Source organism: Genypterus blacodes, unplaced genomic scaffold (assembly GCF_046128005.1).
Source record: "Genypterus blacodes isolate CSIRO-AG114 ecotype Tasmania unplaced genomic scaffold, CSIRO-AGI_Gbla_v1 ptg000012l_1, whole genome shotgun sequence".
Taxonomy (NCBI): Eukaryota; Metazoa; Chordata; class Actinopteri; order Ophidiiformes; family Ophidiidae; genus Genypterus; species Genypterus blacodes.
The window spans coordinates 5,000,480-5,017,617 of record NW_027466826.1 but is presented as its reverse complement, the minus strand read 5'-3'; the positions used below and the strand labels follow the sequence as shown (position 1 = coordinate 5,017,617).

The following is a 17,138-nucleotide window of genomic DNA, read 5'->3' as shown; positions in this document are numbered from 1 at the left end:
TTATCAATCATTGTCAGTGAATGATTGTGGGGGTGGGGGGGGGCACACATCATTTAACCAAAGACTGTGGTGAATGAAAGCTATGCAGTTCAGTCCTGCTCTGACCTGGTAGAGATAACCTGTCAATCACACTCCTATTCAGGGTGCTTTCAAAGTAACAATACAAAAGACCAACCTGCCCGTGAGAGAAAACGCCACTATCAGCTAAAATGTGAAAAAGGGCACTGGCCAGAATTATGTGCTTCATTGACTAAAAGATCCTCCATGAAACTATACTATAGGAAATAGCAATAGTGGAGCACTAATAACATAAAATATGGATGTAAAAGCAGCATCATCTGATAATGTCCCCTTTATTCTGACTGCACCGACAAAATGTGAATAGAAATATGAGGAAAAGGGAACTGGAATTACCAGGTGCATAGAACGTTTTTATGGAAAGTTTTCAGTGCAAATGAACTGATGTGCAAAACATGTATATCTTGCATTGCAGTGGCTCGAAATTTGAACTAAAAATGACTCAAACTAGTTTTCAGTCTGTCGATATTGGTCAGCTGCAACTGTTTTGACGATCATTAAAATATTGAGCAGACAGGAAGGCTGAAAACTCCTCTGACTTACACAATACAATATTCAACAAAGAGGAGAATTCTTACCGAGCATTTGTTCACATTGTCGTCATCCCTTTCTTCATAGTAGAAATAAACAAAGGGGATCCACAGGAAGACGCAGAAGAGTATGATGGAGTACAGTGCTGTATGGATTAAAAAAAAAGGAGAAAAATGAGTTAACATTGAAAATATTTTCATTCCGACAAATATTGAGTTCATGTAAATGTAGCAAGATGTCATTTCTCCTGTCACTGTAGTGTTTGAGTGAAGGATGTTCATCTTCATTCACTTGAAATTCCCCTTGACCAGCTAACACCTCAAATCTGGTTTGTGTGATTATATTTCAATTTCCCAAGTCTGCTTTTGAAATCATGCTTACTACAATAGATTCAATTTGTTCTATGATCAACACTGGAACAAAGCTATTTAGTCCCTCAAGTGAAAAATAAGTAATTGTGAACCGTGTTTGTTCAAATAACACCTTCCATGGTGGTAACTTTCACCACATTTTAATAACTGCTGAACAGAAAAACTATTTAAATGAGTTTTATTCATTTTCCCAGTTCAGTCATTGTGATAATGCTTCATCATTTCCCTCTGTCACAAATAAAAGCTACAGGATATGAACATTTGAATATTAATTAGACCCAACTGAACATACAGTGTTCACTTAAATATTGATAAAATGTTTTAAACTTTAACGTGCAAGTCTGCTCCTTGCAATCTTTTTGTCACAGCTGACTATTAAACAGCAATATAATAGAAGATAATGAGATGAGTAGATGGAACTTTCTGTGGGAGAAATTCAAAAATGATCATAAAGTGAGTCAGAAATGGAATGTGAAATTCAGAAATAGAATATCAAGTCAGATTCTGAGTGGTCTGCTGTTGCAAATTTCACATTCCATTTCTGAGTGTAAGAAATGTTTTTTCTTGTGCTTTTCATATCCATACTTGAAATAGTAGAGCCTTCTGTATGCCCATGATGTTCTGCCCCGCAGACAGCATGTGGGAGATGGTATTGAAGTCAAATCTGTATATTTCTCCGAGTTAATGTTGTTAACTAAGCATCTATATTGATTTTGAAGAGGATATGAGCTGAGCTGCTCTCCATCAACAGTTTGTCCTTTGCCCCCTTAGTCCGGTGGGCATTGTTGTGTTGACATTTGCTCTTTTCAAGCAAGACTGAGAGACAAAGCTGACTGATACTCTTAAATCTATTGGATGGTTGATATTAACTTTTACAGAGGCATTTGATAGCTAGAGTCAACAGCTATAACACTGTGGTTTGCATATTTGTATGTATGATGGCAAAAGGTGTCGGTTTGCGGCGTCTGCATCATGGCAGGGGTTGTAGACATTAGGGTTCACCCCTGAGGCCCATCAATCAGAGGGTGAGGTCTGCATTTATCAGTTCAAATTATATTTCTATTTGGATGCACTATATAGCGTCTGTACCTTGGGCTGCACAATTTCTTTTTAAAAAATGAAATGCAAAACAAAGTACTTCAAATTTAAAAAATTTGCTTTTTAAAATAAATTATAGAGGTCATGTGCATTAACTACTGCACTTTCTCAACGGTCCCTCAGTTTAGTAAGTAATATATAATTGCTTATACCATGTCAACAGAAAAATGATAACACTGCAACAGGGTTTAAAAGGATCAACCGTATGTTTAGGTCACACATTTCCATGTATTCTGTGGTTACACTGCACAACACATCAATCTCTTCAGTCGAAAAACATAAGCAATCAAGGTCCATCAGACCACTTTGTAGAAAATTCTAGATTGGGCTTTTACCTGAGCCATGCTGATGGAAACTCCAGAGGCGTAACGCAAAACAATAACCCACACATGGAGAGAGACATGGAGAGAACGTGGGATGATCAAAGGATGATGGAGTGGATAAAGGAGGAGAAAAATCTATGTTGCTATTATTTGCATTAATAGTTAATGGGCTATGGTGAGGCTAGTGGCTCAGTGGTTACAACTGCCACGTCACAGCAACATGTTAGATTTGAGCCCAGGTTAGTTGGCCCTGTCTTTTCAGTGGGAAGTGGCCATGCTCTCCCCATTGTTGTGGTGGGATATACTGTTAACTGTTAGGTAACTATAAAGTTTCCCAGTTAGCCAGGGACCCAGGCTAAAAAACACTTGAAAAAGATATAGAAAGAAAAATCACATCTTTAAATAAGGATGGTAACTTTGTATCATTGAAGTGGTTAAACTATACAATCACAAATCCACCAAACTGTCTCTGATTTCATTTGAACACATTACTTTCGCTCCTTAAACAAACCAAAATCCAACTAATAAAGACAGACCCTTTAACTTAATTGAAGGCCTTTTCAATTTTACGTTTAAATATATTATCAATGACTCCTTAAACGTGGGTGTGATGAAAGTGGGAGAGGGGTGGGTATGGTCAGCAGCAATCCAAGATGGTCCATTAAGTCTCTATGTAAATGATTCTTGGAGGAGGAGGACAGATGGGGGAGAGGCAGTGTCGTCCAGGTCTCTGAATTGTGAAGGGTAGACATTTTTCTTTGGCTAATGGCTAACAGTTTTAAGGATCCAGGTGGAGAGTGTGGGAGGGTTGTGAAGCTGGGAGAGAGCAGAATGGTTTTCCAGTTTGGAAAGTAGGATCCAGAGGTAATGGAAACTTCTTTGGCTATATCCAAGCAAAATGTAAAAGGTAATAACAAAAGAGCAATTTTTTCAAGCCTGTTCCGGGGATCAGCACACCGTCCAGCAGTTCAGGTTCAGGAACTCGCTTTAACTCTGTTTTGTTTTTACTGAAATAACTTCTTCTTACTTTCAAGTTAAACCAAAATAAACTGGATTTTCACTCTCACCTCTTTCTCCCCTTTGCTCCCTTTCATCCTGCTCCAAATTTGATTGTTTTTCCTCCACCTACTACTTCTCCGGTGCCTTCACTTATCTGATCACCTTGCTTGGTTTCTTCTTCCTTTTTCCTCCTCCCATTTCCTACACACTGTGCTATAGTACACCGTGTTCGCAGGGGTTGGGTGGAAAATGGATTGATATAAAGACGATAATAATACCACTGCTCCTTCCCTTTAGATTTTAATCTCCAAGACTAAACAATGCATTCATACAGAATAGAGAAGTTTTTGTAAAAGCCGTCTGCACAGAAAAACATTTCATTTGCTAAAGCCTAAGATGTACAGTATGAACAGCAGGAAATACACTTATCCTAGATAGGAGAGATGGCTATACTCTGATCAATGCCCTTGTTTGTTTGGCTTTTTCTGCAGATGGACCTCCTTTTCAGATAAAGACAACCATTCAAAAGAATTAGGAAGTGATGGAAGGGAGGTGAGGCATAAACACTTAAACACAAAGAGGCTAGACGATTTCAAATTGCACTGCTTTTATTTCTGCAGCAAATGGATGTTGGTGAATACAACCCAGAGTACTCCAACATAATCAAAAAGCATCTCACAATGTGATGCACAACACCATAGCTGCCATGAATCAATCCTGCCTTTTCGTGATAATGTGAATTCAGCCTTTCCTCAAAACTTTCTTTTTTTGCAGCCATGAGCCTCCTACATCCTTCCTACATCATTTCAACCACAGTGAAGGTCATAGTGCTGTCCTAACAAGGCAATCCCTAGCTGCCTGTCATTCTAGGTCTGGCATCCAACATAAACTAGCATACAACTGCATGCATCAGTCAAGTTAACTTCTCATAACTACTCATGATAATTGAATTGATAGTCACTAAACACCTCAATTTCCATGTATAGGAAGAAGACAAACATCTATATTTGTACCAAACCTATCAATAAAGGCACATGGCCTCAAGCATTCATGCAATATCAAGAACAAATGTTTTCCCTTGTGAAGCAGCCTATATCGCACAAAATGAGATCACTGTCGCAGACAAATGAATGTCACCGGTGTAGTGGTTTGCATTTGGCCAGCTGTGATTGTGACAGGGTATTATTATTAATAAACACATACTCATTGCTCCGCTAAGGCATCCATTCAGACTCATTTAAAGCCAGACAAAGTGAGTTTAGGACGATAGCCTAGAAATGTATGCTATGCACAGTATGCAGCCACTGGCATATGCTTCTGGGTTAAAGAAATATTAATCATAACTCCATGAATACCTGACCAGGAATTAAAGTTTTGCACGTTTATCCACCTGACAGGAGAAAAGCACTAAACAATGAAATGTCCTATGGTAACCATCTACATAATTCTTGTATTCTTACATATCTAATCAAATGTAATCAAGAAGGAAGCTAAACCAATACAAATAAAAGAATTATTATTTACTTATTTTGGAGGTTTAAGGGAAGTACGTGTACAATGGGAATAGTTGGTGTGGACATAACGCCCAGCAATATTGGGGGAAATGTTAATTGTCTGCATAAATCTAAAATACATTTTTGTCAGAATTTACAAAGGAAGACCCTTTAATGAATGTCAGATAAGCAGTTTCCTTGCCATCTCACACTAGCTCCTACTTAGGCTTAATGAGAATCATTAGACCCTTGTCCTCACCGTATTATGGCCGTCCACAAGGGCTTTAGCACCTGGGCACCTCTTGCTCGCTGACAGATAAAATGTGCTACATTCTATGTGAAAATGAAATGCCATGGAAGTCTCCTCAAAGGAACGCTATCTCTGACAAGGACTCCAGAGACTGATGAAAATATCTGTCTGCACTGAGGCATCTGTTGCTGAAAGGTATGCTACTATTCGCTTGCACTCTCATTTCCTGTAAACATCAAGGGAGGCACAGTTTTTTTTTGGAGGGACATAACAGTGACAAAACATGAATACTGGACTCACATTTGACAGGTAAAAGAAAAAATGAATCCACAGAGGATGTAAAGGATTGTGCTGGGTGAATAAATCAGCCGGTTTTTAGTAATAAATTAGCTGCACAAAAAGTTGATCGGGGCTGATTTGTGTGTATTACTCCGTCTCTCACATTAAAGAAAACCACTTCACAACACAAGTTGACACACAGCTGCATTGCTCCCCTTTCAAGCACTTCTCACCATATTCCAATTAGTGATGTCAAAGCAGTTGTTTCCAAACAGCTGTGAAAGTTAGAAGCACCTATTTGACAGCACTGATTGGGGTGTAGACAGAGACTTGTGCACTGCACCGCCAAGGGAGCAACAGAGTTTGAGAACCACTGAATTACATAAAGTCGTTTGGCATACGCTTTTTATCAAAACACGTTGGTGTGACAAATGTGTATGCAGTAGCCTACTTTGGTCATTTCTAATGTCACTACAATTCTGCAAATCGATTAACTACTGATAGTTTAAACAGTATTGACTTTCATGAGCGTCATCTTTTTATTTATTACATATTTAGCACATGTTTTCTGTTAAGGATATTAAAAATTCAGTTCAGTGTATTTGTATGTATTTTCATCTCTATTTTGTTGTCATTGGTAGTAACTGCTCTCTGAGTCGCACACACAAATTAATATTCATAACACAACCGCATTAGGGAGCCGTACACCCGAAGCAGAAGTGTGGATTTACACCAGAGAGCACACTGCAACAGTGTTATTGGCTTTTTACCCTGGTTTACCCCACTGAGACAGCCCAAGAGTCTTTTTCTCTCTTTCTCTTGGAAAACAAAGACAGGAACGTTAACAAATGAAATGAAATGAACTGATGTCAACATAAAGATTTTGACATCATTTTGGCCAGTTAAATGGATAAAGCACCAGCTTCACTGATGGTTATAGTTTATAAATGTATTTATTTATTCTGATTAATCAAAGTTTAAAGAGAATTTGCATGATGTAAAGAGAATAGGGAAATCTGCAACCATAGAGAACTTAAGTGATTTAACGATATTTCAAATCAGGCATAATTGACCGAGCATGTTAGGTCACTGCTATAGTTGTTTTTTGTTGTTTTTTCTGGTAAGTTGGACTATTCTGTACAGAAAGTGTTTTCCTGTGACATTCAATGAAACATCTGCATTTTTGAGATGATGCTCAGCGACTGTTGCAGAGATATACAGTACATTCAGGGCACAGTCAGTACCCAAAGAAAAAGCTTTTTGCAAGGTGTTACCATCGGCATACAGGCCAGGAAGTTAGAAAGTAAGCGTCAAAACAATGCTGCAACTTTGTCAGTGAACTAGTTCAGACATTTAGTAAATTTGCTTGAGCATTACGTTAAAGCCTTTACCTGTTTTGGAGAAAGCATTTCAAAGGGTGACCCCTAAACCAAGTTATATACATACGACTTTTGTAAGGGGTTCTCCCAAACATTTCATTATGAGAAAATGAAATTTGCATCGGTGCAGCATAACAAGTAAACAGCTAAAGGTAAATCTGTTTTGTTTATTGCATGTATGATGAATGGAATACCCCCAGAGTCATGTTCTTATTCTATAATATTCTTTTCCTCATAATTATACCTTTTTTCTTCTTTCTTTAAATTCTTGTTTACAGCTATTGAAATCAACATTCTAAAACGTGGGCTTTATCGTAGACTTGTTTTTGTCTTCCCTGGTCAGAGGCAAAACATAAGTGATATAATGCATGACTGTAGTTATGACAAACAGATGTGGGGCAGAAAAGGGGGCTATTGTTTATTTGCACTCTAGGCCACGTCCTTACAATGAAAGTGCCATGTGTCTGTGTTTTCAGACATGCACTTTACAAGAGCAGCTAGGATACCACTTTCGAATACAATTCCGACAGCAAAAGCTGGTGGACAGTCTGAATCACTGACAAGAACATCACATTTGCGAGGTTCACATCCTTTCTAACTTCTCCTCTACAAATAGCATTAAAGTGGGAAAAGAAAGCCAATGATTTATTTAAAGGGCCCAAGGGTATTCTGTCCTGTTGCTTTAAGATCTTATGCATCAGTGTTTTGAAGTTGTGAGCAGTCCAGGGAAACATTTAAATGGACCAAACCTGAAGGTGAGCCTTTCAGACACACTGTGGAGTTCATCAAAGATCAGAAGACCTATCCAGGCTCGAACCGAAAGTAGGTGCCTCACTTGCAGACATTCAACTGTTCTGTCCTGTTAAAGGTTTGTACCAGTTGCAATATAAAGGGTCAACTTAGGTCTATTTTCTCAAGAAACTTGGCAGCATTTCATTTTGATAGAAAATGTAGTTTGTAAGCTTAGGAGTTCAAATCTCAAATTGCTTATCTACTATCTGTTCATATCCAGTGATAAGTTCCACTCGACGAATTTCAATAAATTTTCCATCATTAATTGTTGGGATACCTGTATATTTATATTTTTCTTTTCAATTTAGCAATTTCTGAGTAGAGGTTATGCACCGCCGAGTAGAACTGTAAGAGGATCCATCAAAATGCAACTGTTGGCTAAATCTGAGAGACGTTTCTTTTTACAGCGTCACATAGAGAGCAGAGGATAGAGACAGAGACAGAGACAGAGACAGAGAGAGAGAGAGAGAGAGAGAGAGAGAGAGAGAGAGAGAGAGAGAGAGAGAGAGAGAGAGAGAGAGAGAGAGAGAGAGAGAGAGAGAGAGAGAGAGAGAGAGAGCAACAGCAAAGCAACATCAAAAACAATCAACTCTCTCTGACACATTTTAAGCTTTGCACAAATAAGTGAAAAAAGGGAAATCACAAACAGAAAACACTTATGATGTCACCTCTATGTTGCCATTTGTCCAGTATGTAGATTGACATTTTCTGGCTGCTCACATGGTTGACATAACAATATTGTAGCCAGTTACATAATCCACTGCTGGTTTATCAGGACTGAATGTTTTCATTCGCAAAAGAGAAAGATCCCGTTGCAGCCAAACACTCAACCACTTCGTTATCTTTCACAGAAAACATGGTCAAATACATAACATTACCAGTACATATAGAAAGCATTCTGATACTATGCACTGATACTGAACTATTACCTTGATAATCCGTAAAGCTATAACCACAAGGCTGGCATCCGTAACAACTAAGGTCTCAGTGCAGCTCCAACATGACATCATAATCCAAGAAACTCACTTGCACATTTTAAGCAATATCTATGAATGATGGCTTGGCGACCTTAAAGCAACAACTACCATGCTGATTGAATATAGCTCTACCATTACTTATGATTCCATGTTAAATCTAGTAAAACTAGTAATGTACTGCCTAGTCGTCATCTCCATCAGGTTCATCTACGTCAGGGGCAAATGCACATAGTACAGGGTGGCAAAACAGAGCAGCAACTAATCAATAATCATGGACATTTCTAGTTCAACCCTCTGTGATCAATGACATTCTTTCAAAATGTGGCAATGGATGGATAACAAGTGACAGGTACATAGCAGTCAGTTAAGTAGTGTCTTAGCCATGGAATGCTTCAAATCCATTAATGACACACCCATAGGTACAGTAAGTGTATGTTTCTCAAATGTATTTACTTGACTTATCAGATTATTCTGTGTCTTGTGGCACGGCTGAGGAAAGAAGCCATAAACTTTTCCTACCTAACGACATACAGAAGCTATTTCTTACATTGCTGAGATGCGGCATTGTCCAAGGTTTTCTAAGTGTCTAATTGTTTGACTGTAGATACCAGGAGACTAAAGCAGAGGCTGAGCTGAGGTCTCAATGACTGACCTGCGAGTTTGCACCACCAACAGGGTGGACTTTCACGTTCAGGTTGCACAAAATGGTGCAAAATAACCTTTAAATAACAGAATGTCATTTTATGAATCAAGGATAATTGTACCGCTTCAGAACCAAAATAAGAAGACAGCAAAGAACCATAGCAGCAAGAAAATCCAACAATATTAAAGTTGATTATGATGTAATTTCCCTACTTTAAGAAGAGGAGGCTAATATCCATCCAAAACTCTGCTCAATTCAAAAAAGCTAATTACAGGAAGGTAGATTAAAAATAACTGCTGTATAAATGTTAGTAATAAAACCTCCACGTATAATTGGACCCATGTTCTGAGCAGAGCTTCAACTGCAATCATATAAATATATTGTGAGTTTCTGGACATAGACTTGCTTAGTAACTCTGATCACTACTGAATCCAAAGCAATGCACCCTGGACACACATAGTGGCAATCCCATTGATGAAAAGACAAATGGACAGCATTGTCAAGTATTGCCTTAAAGAAAATACTACTTTAAAGGTCAGCTCTGGAGGTAGGCTGGGTATGTGAGACACATGGAACTTGGTCTCCACCTACTGGCAAATGAAAAAGTGATGCCCCTCAAAAAGAAAAAAGGACTAGTCTCTTTCATACACAAACATCAATAGGATATCAAACTAACCAGTCCAGCCAACAGTGACTTCATCCTCTTTATCCCATGAATGTGATCTTTGACAGAAAATAATTATGTTCATGTCTGAGCACGCATTCCTCTTTTATCATCATTTTCAAACTATCCTCTACAGAGATGCAAAGTGGCATAGAGCTCATGATGAATTCCATTTACTTACAATAAAAGCAGGTCTCTGAAATATCACAACATGAAATGTATTTCACTTTGAATAAGCCAGTGATCACATTCAGTAGTCAATCTACAAACAGTCGCAAAACGTATTATTATAACGCCTACTGTCATCATATTACTGGCTTACAGATTATTGTCTTTTCACAACAAGAAGCCAAATAAACTAAGGAACACATTGCAGTAAAATGATACTCAATACAATATTCAGCGCCTCTAAGCTGGGACTGCTTTTGCAATATTAAAGTTGCACTGGGATTTTATTTGAGAAAAGCATTTGGATGGACTGAAAACAATGTCATAGAACTGTAAGCTCTGATTTTTATATACTGGTTTCAGGTGGAAATTACTGCTGACGTCACATCCAATTACATTAGGTGTGAGTAGTAAATCCTTCATAGGTTTTCTCTGCTGCCTTCTCCATCCATGTTACATGTGGGGTTTCTTAGATATGTTTACGTATATATAATATTATATGTGTGTACACGAAAAAGAAATGTACAAACAAAATTACTATTGGCTTTACTGTAGGAAATACAACTGTAGGATTTGTTCGGATTATGAAGGCTTCCAAATATTAAATGTCAAGGCATTTGTGGGACTCCTACATCATGTACAACTACTTTAGAAGCCACTAAATACAATTATGTAGCGAATGTGTTGTCTCAAGACTACCTCTTCAAAATTCTAAACAGACAGAAACATTGAACTAAAGAACTCCAAAATACTCTAGCAACTAAATAAGCTTTTCCATTGATGTATGACAAATTTATTCAGTGTAACTGTTATACTACGAACATGGTTTCCAGGCAGTTTGGCCATTAAATGAATTAAATTACTGACAGACACGGTCCTGCATTCAAGACTAAGCCTACTGAATTATTCATTTTTTTAAGTCCCTTTAAAGCAAAGTTTCCATTTAAGGGCACGTCTAATCCAAACTCTTGATAGCAACAGACAAAATCGATACGGTGTATGAAATCATATTTGTGTGTCTAAAGGACAAAGTGTGTGGCTTCTTGGACACTGAATCCATGTTCAGTAGACATTGTCTGTAAATGGCATGTTTCTGATGTCACTATACTTGGAAATCATTTCTTTGATTGGGCTGCCAGGAGACAAGTTGCCTTCCTTGCATTTGGTATAACAGACGGTACAGTGTTGTTGACACACACTATAAGGCAGCAATAAGGCAGCATCTGTTAGAAAAATGTCATCACCTGTCTTAGCCATGAAGGAATTTGCTATAGCCACGAACTGCCATGATGAAATTTCAGAGGAAATCATGTCTTTGAGTTAGGAATCTTCCAGCCAAATTGCTTGGACACAGTCCTGCAACAATGCCCACATATTATAATTATGTGACGCTTCATGGGGAATAGATATACACCATTTGCAGGATGTCCAAAAATCATGACTGAATGTTGACAGCATAACAGTCTGCCACAAGACAAAAACAAAAGTCAGTCTAAAAGGCTCCAATAAAGGTACATGTGTCTTCATACGCTGCGTTGTTTTGATTGGTTAACTTTGCAAAATTTGTCGGGGTAAGCAATGTTAGCAAATCACCCTAAAGAGCTGCAGTGCAAGTTTCCTCTGATCACTACAAAATGCAGCTTGTGATTAACAGAGCAAACAAATCAGGATTAAAGCACCTTGGAAACGTCTGTGCTGAACAATAATGTAAATAACTGTCAGCAGAACTTCAGACCTACTTTACTCTTTCCTAAAACAGTTAAGGATATAAACACAAACCTCAGGTTGTAAAGCACTACATTTCCAAAAAGTGGGTATAGTCATATTAAATTCATATATCTTTGTAACCAATGAAGTTATATGTGACCAATACGACCAATTTATAGCGACCTTGGCAATCTTTAAAAGAAACAATAAGCCTAGTTTTGAAGTGCCTGCCTCATCATTTAGCCCAGTAAATATGATTAAAATTCCCTGAATATACAAATGTATGCAAGGGGAAAGGAGCCATCTAAATCAAAATAAAACATGGCAACAACTTATTAAAGCATGAGAATTAGAAAAAAGTGGTAAATTGTGACCATGAGATAATTGTCTTGCAATACTATCCTATGAGGTGAAGCGACGGTTTCTTCACGGTACATCGAGGACATTGATGGGACAGCTGTTTTGATGTATTTTAGCAAAAAAAGACACGATGAAATCATATTTTAGGCTGTAACACCTGAGGCTGCACCAATGCCCTCCACAAACTCCCAAAAGGTAGCAGGACTGAATTGACACCAGCCCTGACATTACAGGAGTGTGTGCATCGGGTTACCGGTGGCATTTCAGAAGTCACTTTGTTTATTGGTAGCCAACACCACCTTAAACACATAATCAAAGCAGGAGCTTGCTTGTTTTCTGAGCCAGAGGAGCTCATTATATTATTACCTTAACAGACAGAAAGAGCATCGGAAAACCTGCATCTGGTTCAGGTGCAGCCAGTACTCTTGTTTCCATACTGTGCCAGAAGGCATCACTATTGCATGGTGCCTGTATTAGCATTATTTTAATTAATGCAGGATGTCCCCTTTCCTCTACCATACAAAATAGACCACCGTCTACGCAGCTGAGAAGATTAGGACTTCGGACCAGTCACAGCCTACAAATAAAAACTGTTTGTTAGTTTTTTGGCAGTCGTTTCATTGTAATCACGCCGTTCCCAAAGTAAATGTTTTGTTTTTCAGGTTAGGGGAAGACAGATTGACCTCATTAACACATACAGATGCGGCTTAAAGCGATGTGAAATGAAGAAAAAGAAAATACAATTTTATATGAAATATTAAATAAAAAGTCATCGGTGCCCACCATTCTTCATTCCATAATTAATAAAAATGACAATTTGCTATTGATTTTTGATGAAATATATTATTTTAAATTATAAAAACTACTGAAATGGCCTGACCAAAATTATTGATAACCCTGTGAAAGTGAGCATAAATAATTGGATTGTAGTAATATTTCAAGCAAGACTATTTTCTTCAAATAATATCACAATATCATCAAGCATATAATAAGTCATTCAGTTTATTCAAATATGGAAAAGTTCTCCTTGCGTAGTTTGGTATCATTGTGTGCAGCACAGTGTGAAGAAGATAAGGAAGAAAATAATTGCTGAGCAAGGTCGAGGCAAAGGCTACAAGACAATCTCTAAGCAGTTTTAATGTTCCTGTCGCTATGGTAGTTAATATCATCAGGAAGTTGAAAAGTGGAAAAAGGAGGAAGGACTGTATACGTTGACCTCCAAGATCAAGGTAGAACAGTGACTTGTCGTGTTTCTAACTGAAAGGGGGCTCCGTGGAAGAACACCTGGAAAGTCCCACTTTAAAAGAGAAACATAATAAAGCCCAATAGGAAAACATATCAGAGGCTCAGATGTGTCAGGGTTGCTCTGCTGCGTCCGGTACAGGGTGAGTGGAGTTTGTGAGGGCGAAAATGAAATCAGAACATTAACTAAGACATTCCGGAGCAAAACATCCTGCCCAGTGTCAGTGTCTCAGTCAGTTCAGGGCTCCTCCAGCAGGATAATGACCCTGAGAGTGGAACAAACTACCAGCTGGGAAGGGTCTCATTAAGAGCTTCAGAAAGCTGTCGATTCAGTGATTGCCCTCAGAAGGTTGTGTTCCAATATTAGGTTAAGGGTTCTCACACAATGATACCAAACAACACAGGTAGAGCTTCTCTGAATTAAAAACAGCTTTAATACTAAGATTGAAGACACCTACAAGATTGTTAAAAGAAAATATTCAGCTTAAAAGGCTTCATGCAGCTTTGCCTTTGTTTATTGTGCTGTGACGCTGCACCGGTGCTGCTCGTCACGTGCTCACTGATGTTCTTCCCGCTTTGACGTTCAGGTGGTGAACGCGATATGGTATGGCCTGCCGTCACATGCTTGCACGCTCAATCACCACTCTGACACACATACACACCCAGCTGCCAAACAGACACAGTGCAGTGTATTTTTTTTACATTACCAAGGTCCTGGCTATTTGATGCCTAACACGCATCACAAAAAAGACAAAATCACATGATATGCCATGACATCAAAGCTGATCAAACGATGACATCAAAGCTGATCAAACGATGACATCATAGGTACAAGTATGCTGGATGAAGTCATTTAGATGATTACGTGAAACAGAACCCCCCCAGCCAAGGAGGGGGAAGGAAAGCATCGACAACCACCTTACGGATCATGGACACAACAGGCCACGTGGGAAGAAGAAGAAAAAGAGGAAAAGGAAGGAGGAGAAGCAATATACCTTCCCCTACCCCACCCCATCAGCCACACAATCACACACACCATCCCAGCCCACTAACAATAAGAGGATAAGGATTATATGATTTAGTGTTTACTAAAACAGCCATTACTCAGGAAAAACCTGCACCTTTGTAAAGCCCGATAAGAATGGTTGCCATTTGTGATAGAACCCATTAGGGTGTCCTCTTGTGTATTTAATTTTCTCAAGTTTAAGGAAAAACGTGGTGTCGATCAACTAGACAGAGGGAGGGGTTGTACTCTTGATTTCAACTGTCAGAGTGCACAACGTCTGGCGAGCACAGATGTAAAATCAGCCAGGAATAATCAATGAATTTTTCTGATCGCTAATACGACCTATGGGAACCTTGAATAATCAATTTAAAATGCAGTTATCAAATCACTCACAGGGGATTGAAGTTTTCACTACACGCTCATGAAAAAGGCTGGATTTCAAACAGACAATCACACTCGCAGCTCAAAAAGCATATGATGAAACTTTTCTGCAGCATTGGTAATATGGTTCAAAACACCATTGTGTGAAGAAAACATTGGACGTCATTCATTCATTTGACTTGTCAGTATTATAGGAGAATGATAGTCAACTTCAAATTATTCTTCCCAGAAAAACTACTTCAAGAAAAATGTTCACATAAAACAATGGCAAACAAGTTCAAATTACTAAATAAAGGAAATGCCCACTAGTTAGGGCATTTATCAATATTTTTAATGTGTAAGTAGACAAGTATGAAAGGAATGCACTTACTGTAATATCCATACAACACAGTGTTTTCAATGTGTCCTCTTGTCTCATTGTTTACAGCCCATTCCTAAATGTCAGAAAAGGAAATGTTAATTTAACAGTAACAGTACCTGTAAGAATATGATCAATTTTAAGAAAACCCATCATTTAGATCAAAAGGAGGAAAGAATGTACAATGAATTTCATTGATGTAGGTATTGACAAGTAAGTAATATTGCTGTGTTAACTGTTGTGTGTATTGTGTCTAAATCTGAAAAGAGCAGTCTAAAGGTCAGTTTTTATACGATCATTTCTGTTTTTCTCTCTGAGACAACAGAAAGCATGTTTTGCTGAATAAGTGAGAAGTTGCATGCCAGTAAAGAAATAAAGTGTTGCTATGTTACTGAGTGGCAATGAGGAAATGGAAATTAAAAAAACCAAGTACCACGATAGTCAAAGCAATTTACATGAACATGAGGTAACAAATTAACCTGGTGCTCAAATGAAGATGTCATTATGTACTTTGCCAAGTCTTTCAAATGGAAATAAACAACTGCAATAACTATTTTATGAACCAAGAAATGTATTCAGCTTTTAGATTTGGCAAAAACAATGCCCATGTTGTCTATTACTGAGAAAATTGCAAAGCAAATACGTTAAAAGTTGCCTCAGGAAATCTTGTTAGTATTTCCTAAATTGATTTTATTGGGTGTGTAAACAGAACAGATACTAACCTTATAGGTGCCATTGGGATACTTCATGAATGACACCAGGAATATATCCACGGGTAAAAGTGCAGACGTTATCAAAGCAATGGCCAGAGCACATATTGCTGTGATAGTTGAAACAACTTCGCTCTCCTGACGGCTTTGAAATTTCCGGATGTAGACCCAACAGAAAGCAAGGATCAGCTTAAAAAAAAGGGAAAAACAATCATTAAAACAGGCAGAGGCTAGTTAAAAAGATACTCAAACTTATAACAGTCAAATTTTAACAACATTATAAACAAACCAGTCAAGGTTTGGCATAGATGGTTCAATTACTGTATAAAAGGCATTTGTTTTTAGCCGTGTTTGAAATGATAATATTCTGTACATAATATCTGTGGATGTTATCGCAGAAGGGTTGGGTTAATATTAATCAAACATGTATGATTAAATAAATAAATGTGTCATCTGCATGAAAACCAAGCACAAGTAGTTGATACAGGGACATTGTTACTGTGCAATAGAACAAAATCCATCCATATTGCCTATTTTACCTCAGGGTCAACTTATAAAGTTTGAAAACAACAACAATAGTAACAACCTTCCTTCTTTCTCGTTATCTCTCTCCTTTTGCCCCTCTTTCTGTAGAAAAATGATCTCCAAAATATAATATAATTGTATGTGCAATGTCATGTAAAATGTTGCTTCAATAAAAAGAAATAGTAGAAAAAAAAGAAAGAAAATAATGAAATCCATAAAACAGCAACAACAACTTTTCAACAAATTTGTTGCTTTTTCTAAGCAGAGCACTTGTAGTGAATTCCATAATAATGAACAGGTTTTTGTTTTTCTGTAATGTTGTTGTGCCTATTGTTCAGCTATAAAAAAAGAGAACCACTCTAACCAACACAAAGCTCAGATCAAGTAGAAAACTCTAATCTGGAAATATCCCGTCTGAAAATCCCATGTGGCAAAAGTCCCGATTTTAATCACACTCAACCCTTGTATCCTCATTCAGCACATAATTTGGCAGAGATTCACTCAAAAGATGCCATTGAGGGAAAATGACTCACAAAGCACCTGGTGGGAGTTTTAAATTGGAGCAGGATTGATCGACCTATTGGTAAAATTCTGAAGGCAAGAGGGCTATTTTTACAAATTCCTAAAAGAAGGAGATGAATTTGCTAATTTATGCTGTTGCGGTGTAACATTAAACAGACATCGAAGTGAGGGATTGCCAGCGTAATGGGCAGGAAACCCATTAGACTTGGAGGAGGAAAAGAAGAGTTGCAAAATGACAAGGTCATATTCTAGGCACACAGGCTAGAGTGGTGAGGACACTGC

The 17,138-nt window shown here is 38.0% G+C and overlaps 1 protein-coding gene across 1 annotated transcript in view; it reads right to left on the bottom strand.

The window, feature by feature from the left end:
- Positions 1-17,138, bottom strand: part of lmbrd1 (LMBR1 domain containing 1) — a 56,607-nt gene that overhangs the window by 38,804 nt on the left and 665 nt on the right. Inside the window, exons 2-4 of the mRNA XM_076165282.1 lie at positions 15,822-15,998; positions 15,112-15,175; positions 657-754 (exon numbers count right to left, since the gene is read on the bottom strand). Coding sequence (XP_076021397.1) covers positions 657-754; positions 15,112-15,175; positions 15,822-15,998 — 339 coding nt within the window. The remainder of the gene's footprint in view (positions 1-656; positions 755-15,111; positions 15,176-15,821; positions 15,999-17,138) is intronic.